Source organism: Belonocnema kinseyi, chromosome 10 (genome assembly GCF_010883055.1).
Source record: "Belonocnema kinseyi isolate 2016_QV_RU_SX_M_011 chromosome 10, B_treatae_v1, whole genome shotgun sequence".
Classification (NCBI taxonomy): domain Eukaryota; kingdom Metazoa; phylum Arthropoda; class Insecta; order Hymenoptera; family Cynipidae; genus Belonocnema; species Belonocnema kinseyi.
Window position 1 is genome coordinate 111,708,824 of NC_046666.1, and position 10,091 is coordinate 111,718,914.

Below are 10,091 nucleotides of genomic sequence, written 5' to 3' on the forward strand. Positions count from 1 at the left end.
TTGAATTCAACTAGAAAATTGTATATTATTATATAAGTTATAATTATAAATAAGTATAATGAGAAAATTCATCAATTAAAAAAAAGTGTTAATAATTTGAAGGGAAATTTAAAAAGGGAGAGCGGATCAGCCACGACCAACTACTGTAAATAACTCTGCCCGGCCGGTACGTGACGAAGACAAAAGGAACATTATATTAACGTCGCACCACTCTTAAAAAGACCACTAAAAGGATCTTGAAAAGGACCCAAATCTTTTAAAACTATCTCAGAGACTATTTTGTTTTAAATTGACTTTGTTTATATACTCAAATGGGCCAAGCTATTTCGCTAAAGAAAACTCAGAGATTTCTTTCGGTAGGGTTGAACTTTGAATAGGTTAGCGTACTACCCCGGTGGTTCGTTCTAGGGTTAAAATCCTGTAAAAGAAGAAATATCATCTTAGCAGATTTTAGTGTAAAGAAAAATTATAGAAATTTGATAATTGTTTAAGAAAAAATTGATTTATTACGAAACAAAAGTTTCTAAAATCTCTATTTCTATATTTCAGAATCCTAGACAGCGACAGAGGCCTAAAATTATAATAAAAATTATTTATATAGTGTCAGTAAACACTAATAACCTCTAAATCATCAATATTTAACAGAGGAAATATCGGCAGGTCGGAAAGAAACTATCAACATAACCAGCAAACTGACAAAATTGCGTGAGCGGTTTTATCTAATTTTAACACAATTCGCACTTTTCTCTTCTGTAATTGTAATAACACTGAGATGTTCAATTTACCTTGTCCCACTTGAAAAGCGATTAAACAGTCTTATGAAATGAAAATCAAAACACACTAAAAGCCAACATTCTCTCTGCAGGCCATACACGTCGGACCCGGCCCATCTCATCGGTTCTGTCGTCCCAACAAGAAAAGTCGTAACTATATTTCGATGTAGCAAGTCCCTTGCCATCCCAATTTTGTTACAAGTTCAAGTTCTTTCAATTCAAAAAGAAATTTTTTAAGATTTATACTGATAAGCTGTTGTGATACGATGAAAAAATAGCTTCAAAATGAACCTAAGAACATTGAAAAATGTTGATTATTTCGGAAGTTATTGAACATTAAGGAAAACATCGAAATTTAAAATATTTTTGCAATATCTAATTGAAAAATAGACAAATTGGCTTCATTCTAGGCTTATTTTATGCAGAATTTCAAGAGCAATCAATCCTTTAAAGAGAAATTTTGTTAGCTCTGGCATAAATTAAAATTAAGAGAATCTAATCAGTCATCAAAAAAGAGGTGCCCGAAAACTTTTTACACTCACTGTATATTTTGATCAGAAAAAGTGACAGGTGATACATGACTTATCCGGCGTCTTTCACCATTTGCACGTCAGATGTGTCAAAATAACTTAAGTTTATATTTCACTTACAATGCCAGGAAGATCAGCATATTTAGGATCTGCCATGGCTTATAGTGTAATGAAATTGTGTCTTTGGCTTTTGCTAGTTCAACAAAGGCACTTCTTTCCTTTTTTTCCTTCCGACTTCAAACTTTTTACCTTCTTCCTGAAATATTGGTTACTTCTATAACTTAACCATCTCTGCAATTCACACTTCACCTGTCAGTCTGTTACATGGACGTATGAATTACAAGGGTTCCTCTAGGGAGAGTTGTGTCATCACTTACTCCGCTCCTGATTGGTGCCGCAAAAACGGAATTAGATGTTTTGAAATTGGCGCGACTTTCAAGTCAAATTTAATGTTAAGGCACTGATAGAATAGTAAATAAATACAATAAAAATAATAATGTAGATGTAATAATGAAGAATGTTTGAGCGCGCCTGGGGCGCGCGACTGTTGGTTCTCGCGCTTCGCGCTTGATGTTGTATTTATCTCGGGCTTCGCGCTCGATTATGTATTTACCTCGTGCTACGCGCTCGGTCTTTATATTTTCGCACATTCTTGCGCAAACATTTTAAAATTAAGACTCAAAACATCCACCACTGTAATTTTGTGATTGTGAATTCTCTTTCGTTAAAAAAGCTTAGCTCGAGAGTTTGAGCGCACCTACGGCACGCGACTGAGGGCAATCGCACTCTGCGCTTAGTCTTTGCATTTCTTTCGTATTCGGGCATAGACCTTTTAAAATCAAAGGTGAACGGAGCGACAACCGTAATTTTGTGATTTTGAACTGTCTTTTGTTAAAGCTCTTTTGGATTTAACGAACACATTCTCATCACGTATCTCGTGTTTCGCACTCGAATTTGTTCAACCTGTCAACTTTTCTACATTATACATAACACTTTTATATCAATCATAATACACTTTTTATTTCACTCTGCCAGGGATTACTTATTTAAAAATTGCAATATAGAAAGCAATCTGTATTTATCATGATTATTTTTGTATTTGTTTCTTATTTTGCTTTAAATTGTATTCTAAGCTGCTCTGAAACATGTATCATTTCAATGAATGTATATCATTACAATTCATAATTTGCATAAAAATTGAGTCATACTAATTCTTATTTCCTGGTTTTTATAATTTTTTTATTTTTTGTCTGATAATTTAAGTTCATGCCTTATGTCGTTTTTTCAAATACATTTAATATTTTTAGTTAGAATGTTATTTTTCACGACTAAAGCAAAAACTAACTGTCCTATCAAAAATTATAGCTCTTTTTTAAATGAACAAGTTGTGTCTCATTTTTTCTCGTAGCTTATACCGAAAAGTGATTCATTCTTAATTTATAGTTCTGTCCAGGGCACACAATTTAAACTTTTTCATTTCTTTCGTATCTTGCATAGTTTGACCAAAAAATGGAATTTTCGGATTTTTCATTATTTTTGGTACCATCAAATTTGTAGTGTTCAACTTCTCGACCAAATTAAAAAAGTTGTTATCATAGTCCTGTAGGGCTTTCAAAAAGCAAATTTTTTCTTCTGTTGACTTTTTTTTCATATCATGCGTTTTTTCGCTTAAAATGTTCATTTTAGTTTGTTTTTTTGGATTTTGGAAATGCTCTAATTCTGATAATTTTCTGTTTGTAGAAAAAAGTCATGGAGATAAATTGTTTGAATTTCTGAGTACTATGAACAACCGTACATAGAATTTTCAAATCTTGAAAAAATGTGGGTTCCAACATTTTTGGTACGATCAAATCTGCAATTTTCAACTTTTCGACCTGATTAAAAAAGTTATTATAATCTTTTAGGGCTTTCGAAAAGCAAAGTTTTTCTTCTCCTGACTTTTTTCATATCATGCGTTGTTTGGCTTAAAATGTTTATTTTAGTTTGTTTTTTTGCATTTTGAAAATGCTCTAATTCTGATAATTTTCTTTTTATAAAAAAAAGTCAGAAGGGTAAGTTATTTCAGTTTTGAAGTACTATGAACAACCGTGCATAGAATTTATACATCTGGAAAAAATGTGATTTCAAAAATTTTTTGTACGATCAAATTTTGAATTTTAAACATTTTAACCAGATTGAAAAAGTTGTTATCGTAATCTTGTAGGGCTTTCAAAAAGCATTTTTTTCCAGACTTTTTTTCGTATCATGCGTTTTTGGCCTAATTCGTTCATTTTAGTTTGTTTTTCTGGATTTTGAAAATGCTATAACTCTAGTGAACGTAAAAGGAAGATAGTTAGTTTTTCTTTCAAGTTTAGACCTCTAAGAACCTATATATAAATTCTTATTAGTAAGTTATATACATAGCCATGATTCTACTAGCATATTTGTTTTCAATGTCTTTTTCCTTTGATTTAGCTTGATTACAAATTTTAGACGAAAGAGCAATTTTGTACAACCGGGTGCAATGATCTGAATATATGCTCCATTTCCTGCAGAGTATCAAACGTAGCTTCGTTGACGTAGAAGAGCAAGTTTTTTTTACATTCTTCATTAAAAAAACTTATTTTCAGCACAAACACTACAAGAAAATATATAATGGCATGTAAGCTCTTCTTAAGAATGCTTCAAATATTTCGCGCTTCGTAACGTATTTCCGATTCCGGTTTCGCGGCAGCTAGTGGAGGGGGTAACGTGATACAACCAAAAATATTAGGTCCTAGATACGGCATGGGTCAGTGGTGGGGACGGCCGATATATATATCTAACTACATTTTCGACTATATCGAGGTGCTGCCCTCTTCAACTTTTCACCGTTTCTATGCCAACCGCGTCCTCCTAGCACGTCACTGGGCGAGGTGGGGCCGGGGCGTACACCAAAAGTTGTTGAATTCTAAAACGAACGTGATTTTCTGTTTCTCGTTCTCGCGTTCGCCTTTGCTATCACTATTGCAATCTTTGCTATAGTTGAGTCAGTTGGCTGGCTCTGTACGACCTGTACGCTAAAAATGTTATGAACGCTGATTTAGCTAATTAGATTCAAATTAAAGAGAGCCTAAAAATATTCTATTTATTATTATTTTGAATTTTCGAGACAATAAATAAATGTAAAAAAAATTCTTTTCGTACTTTAGAATTTTAGATAAATTTCTAAAATTATTTTTAAAAAATAAACTTGAAATTTAAATGAAATTAAGATAAATTAAAAAATTAAATAAAATTTATTTAAATTACAAATCAAATAAAATTTAGTTGAATTTAAAATTTTAATAAAATTTAGCTAAATTCAACATTTAAATGAAATTTAGGTGAATTTAAGAATTAAATAAAGTTTATTTAATTTAATTTCTCGTTTGGTTTCTTTTCAAAGAGAAATTTTCTAGATACTAAGTAAATAAGTTTAAAAACAATTCTATTCGTACTTTAAGATTTATTATAGTGCAATTTTAAAAATTATTTTGTAAAACTAAATTTAAAGATTGTATGCAATTTAGATCATTTCAAAAAGTGAATACATGTTATTTAAATTCAAAATTTATGTAAAATTTAGTTGAATTTAAGTAAATTTCAGTTAAAATTGTAGATGTTGAATGGTGTTAAATGGTGTTAAATTTAAGTACAATTTAGTTCAATAAAAATGAATCTGTCGTTAAATTTACATTGGATTGAATGGAATACAGATATATGTGGGTTGTTTCTTGGCTTCAACAATGGAGAGCATTCAAATAAGCTGGAGAAATTTAAAAAAATTCCCTTGTTTTTATAATAATTAGTTAAATTCAACAAAAAAACTCAGGAAAGTAATTAGGACTCATAGTTCTAAAGTTTTTGGTTTGAAGCTTTTCAGAAGTCGACAATGTCAAAATATAAAAGGAAGCGTTTAAACTTCAGCATAACTATTTTGCAAGGAAATACTTTACTATCCCACAATTATATTTCAAATTAGAAGTATTTTAGCAATTAAATAATTATTCAATTCAAAATTATTCAGTTTCGAAAATTGGATTATAACTTCAAAGTCTTTGAAATTGAAAGGTTTTAAATGAGAGAAATTTGAAATGAAAACAATTAAAATTACAGTGTAATTATTTTCTACTGGAAGCGTAAGAATAAAATAATAATTATTAAAACAAACTAATTTATAAATTTAAAATTCAAAATTTCAGTATTTGCAAAATTTCGAATATTCTTCGAATATAACCTGTCAATTCAAATTATTTAATTTTAAACGGTTTAAATGAAATTACTTATGAATGTAAAGCCTTTGAAATCGAAAACTTTAAATTGAAAGGTTTTAATATATTTTCAATTTAAAACATTAAAATTGAGTAATTTTATGAACAGAAATTTCAAGAATTGTATTATTTGAAATTTTTTCATAGAGTTTATAAATTAAAAATACAAGCATTAATATTTTTTAAATTTCGAATATGCCTCAAGTATAATCTGATAAATTTAAATTATTTAATTTTGAAACTTTTGAACTGAAAATTGAAATGCAGAATTCTGAATGTTTGTATTTGGGTATTATCAGATTTTGGAGGCCATTAATTTAAGCCTAATCAAGTTAGAAGGCTTACAGTTGTCAATTTTACGATATTAAACCCTTATATTCAAAACCAAATTAAATTTCAATGTTAAAATTTTTAATTGCTCAGGATTTGATTCTTAAAATCAGAATTTGTTCAATGCTTTACATTTTTAATTTTACACTTTCAAACCTTTTTGTTTAATTTGAGTCATCGAGAAAAAAATATTACATTTTAGTAGACACGACTTGTTTTTACGTAAAAAAATTAATTTAGTTAATATCTCGCGCGCCAAGGTGAACAATCCGTCGAGAGGGAAAAATGGGTTAAGCCAAATCTGCTGTTTGCGTGAAGAAACTCACTACCTTCGTTTTGACGTAAGTCTTCTTTACGCATACGCTGCAACGCGAAAATGACCCTTACGTCAAACTTTAGAGAGTAACTTTTTTCTCCAAGACGGCAGAAATAATCACGGCCTACCACATTGAAAAAAAAATTTGATAACAAAATTTCGTCACTTATTTATTACATGAAAACATTTGTTTTTGTTTACAAGATTTAAGAAGTAAGACAAAAATCTTGATTGGAATATATTGATTTTTGAAGAACAAGAAGCTTTAAGCATTATAACGCTAGGCGTAAATAATTTTAACAGATCTTCCTTTTTAATTTAATAAACTCAATATTAAAATGGAAGTTTTAATATTGTCAGAAATAAATATTCCCTTTAACTTCAAGTACCTAGAAGACAGTTTTGACTTGCCATGTTCATTGTAATTTTTCTTTAAAAAACCTTTTTTGTTAATGAGGTAATTAATTTATAATACATAAGCCTTTAAAATGTTATAAAAGAAACCGAAAGTTAATCAAATATTTAAATTATTAGAAAATAAATTTATTTACGAACAAATTTAAAAAAGCAAGTTTTTTATTAAAGGAAAGAATTCAAAATAATTATTTTAGCAAAATCAAAAAATTTTAATGGATTTAAATATGCAAACAGTTAAACAAGTAAATGCAAACAAAAGCTTAATCGACCAGCTGGAAAGTATAGTTTTCTATACATGACCGGTGGAGAACATTTTAAAGTTTCAACTCATTTTTCTCAATAAATACAAAATAAAGAAATAAAGGGAATAATTAAAGGAAACTAAATAAAAAACTAAGGCAACTTATATATTTATTAAAAATATAATAAAAACAGCGTCAAATTCTTTAAAAAAATATAGACTATTAAAGTACATAATAATTCTGTGAATTTATAGCATTGGTTTATATTATTTTTCATGGTTGCGGTTTAAAAAATGTAATTAGCTTATATATTAAAATAACAAAAAGACCAAAATTATGGCAATTTTTTTGTCAATTTTTAGTATTAAATGATAATAAAAGAGAATTAAGCAAACTTAAATTTTTTCTTAAAGTTAGATTTCTGGAGCAGGGAAAATGACATTTTGTAAGATTGATTTACTTCTTATTTCAATTTGAAAAAATGGTTCATATTTATAACATGGCCTTAGCTAAACTGTAGGAGCAAGCCGTAATTTCCTTTGACTTTCGAAAATGCTTCTTACACTTTACAGCTGTTAAAAAACTCATATACTACTTAATTCACTAATATTTAAAAAATGCATAATTTCAGAAGACATTTGTCTAGGTCTATAAGGAAATTTAGGGGAAAAAATTTTTTATAAGTTTTTATAAGGAAATTTCTTTTCAGAATTTTCATTTCTTTAACCAGAAAAAAATAGTAAGGACATACCACCACAATTCTGGTTGATTTAACCAGACAGCTTTTTTAGATTATTTAAATTTAAATGAAACTTTACTGTATCTTCAAATTCACTTTTCTACTAATTTCCAAAAAAATTATAACTTAAATAAAAAATAAACTTTTTAATTCATAATTTTGATTTCAAAAAGTCTTTAGAGTTTTCTAATTCCTTCAAGACCTTTTCTACTCAATTAAAATTATTTTTCCATTCACTTATAAAGTAAAATTAGTTTATTACCATTTTGGATTTCAAATGCACTATAATTTGGCGAGACCGAATATATAGCTGCATGTCGCGCCTCTACAAACATGTGGCGGAACCAATCGGCACATGTCACGCCTCTACAAGTATGTGGCCGAACTAAAAGCAATATATATATGCAGGACCACAAACTTGCCTGCCGCGCTAACTACCGGTATGTGGTGCAACTAATCTCATGCCGTATCTAGGACCTAATATCTTTGATACAACTCTCCCTACAGGAACTCTAGGGCAATCGTGACAAGGTGCTTTTGTGCAAAGATATTATAAGCATAGATGCGGCACGGGAGGTCAGAGTGGGAGAACGACATATATATCTAACTACATTTTTGATGGCTCGAGGTGCTGCCCACTTTAACTTTTCGATGTTTCTATGGCAACCGCGTCCTTTGCCTACGTCTACGGGAGGGGTGGGTCCAAGTCGAAAGCCAAACCGAAAGTGCCGTTGATTATCTGTGTCTCGATACTCGCGCTCGCCTTCGCCAGCCAGATTTATAGCTGACTCGGGCCTGTCTATGCACGCCGAAAATATTAAAATTAATGAGGGCCTAAAATTATTATATTTATTATTATGTTAAAATTAATTAATTTAGTTTACGCTTTCTTTTTAAAAAAGGGACATTCTCGAGATAGTAAATAATTTTTAAAAAGTAAATTAATTTTAAATCAATTCAGAATTTAGTTAAATGAAAAAGTTAAATTAATTCCTCGTCTGGTTTCTTTTAAAAGAGATATTTTCGAAATACTATATAAATAAGTTTAAAAAAAATTCTTGTCATATTTTAGAATTGTAGCGAAATTTCAAACATTTTTTTAAAAAATATAATTTTTACAAAAATAGTGAATTGCAGGTTCGAATACTTCACTGTATAAATTTATCCTACATGTATTTTAAATCCTAAAATATTTTATTATATTTTCGCCTAATTAAGGTATAACTGAAGTAATATTTACACTTGTCTGTAGTGTCGAATTGACAATTTACATTTAATTCCGAGGAAAAATTTAAAGTTTTCACTACTCATTTAATTATTTATCAAAATTATATTAAGATTCTGTTTTTTGTTTGTTTTTTGATTATTTGAAACGTATAATCTTTCTCCGTATAGTTTGTTTAATTACAGAAACCAGTAACTAAACTGTGCCTTGCACATTAAAATTTAATTTTAAAAGTTTGAGGGCAGTTAACCACTTGCAATTCTCATGCTCATCAGAATTCACAACTTCAAAGAAATCCAAATAGTTTATAAAAATAATTCGAAGAATCGAAAAAAATTCTAAGAAATATAAGGCGTTTAGGTTTGCATCTCAGCAGCTAAGGCTGTTTCAAAAAAAATGGAAAAGGAAAGAATTCCAAAAATTTAAATAATTCAATAATTTCTTGCGAGCCGGGAAATAACCTGAAATTTATTGCCTTGATTAAAACGGCCACCTGGATTTCTTAGTATTTAAAAAATTATTATATTCATTGGTGTTTTCCTGTAAAAATAGTCATACTTTTTCGTACTTGTAAAAAAATTCCCACCAAGGATTGAAAAAATTTTTGATTTTATTTATTTCAAGTAAATTTTTTTAAAGTTTGCAATAACAAAGAAAAACTATCCAATTAGATGCTTTAAGGGTTTAAAAATCGTGATTTATTTTTTTCATAAATAGTTTGGAAATAATTTTCAAATTGTACACATCAGCTGGTTTTTAGGTATATTATATTGATGATGTGTACAATGTGAAAATTATTTCGAAACTGTTTATGAAAAAAATAAATCACGATTTTAAACACTTAAAACCCCTAATTGGATAGTTTTTCTTTGTTATGGCAAGCTTTAAAAAAATGCCCTTAAAGAAATAAATAAAATCAAAAATTTTTTCAATATATATATATATATATACTAGGCAGTCTGATAAGTCCCTGAAAAATGAAACACGGAGACATTTTTTTGGCCAAAGTCGGTTTTATTTTTCAACATACTCTCCTTTTAGGTCGACACAGCGAGTCCAACGATTTTCTAATTTTTTGATAACGTCCAAAAAGTACTCGATCGGAAGGTCTCCAAAATACGCCTCAGTTTCAGCTATGAGCTCCTAATTTGAGTAAAAACGCTTACCGGTGTGCCATCTCTTCAGGTTAGGGAACAAGTAATAGTCGCTGGGGGCCAGGTCTGGTGAATACGGTGGCTGAGGAACCAA

General features: G+C 29.4%; 1 protein-coding gene across 5 annotated transcripts in view; it reads right to left on the bottom strand.

Moving 5' to 3' along the window:
- The window catches only part of LOC117181892 (dynactin subunit 2), a 164,864-nt gene extending 163,252 nt beyond the window's left edge, over positions 1–1,612 (bottom strand). For all 5 annotated transcript variants that reach the window (XR_004468202.1, XR_004468201.1, XM_033374907.1 and 2 more), the window contains exon 1: positions 1,424–1,612. Coding sequence is in view for 3 of the 5 variants with exons in the window: in XM_033374907.1 (XP_033230798.1) it covers positions 1,424–1,459 (36 nt within the window). In the remaining 2 variants the exon portion in view is untranslated. The remainder of the gene's footprint in view (positions 1–1,423) is intronic.
- Positions 1,613–10,091: the final 8,479 nt, after the last annotated feature.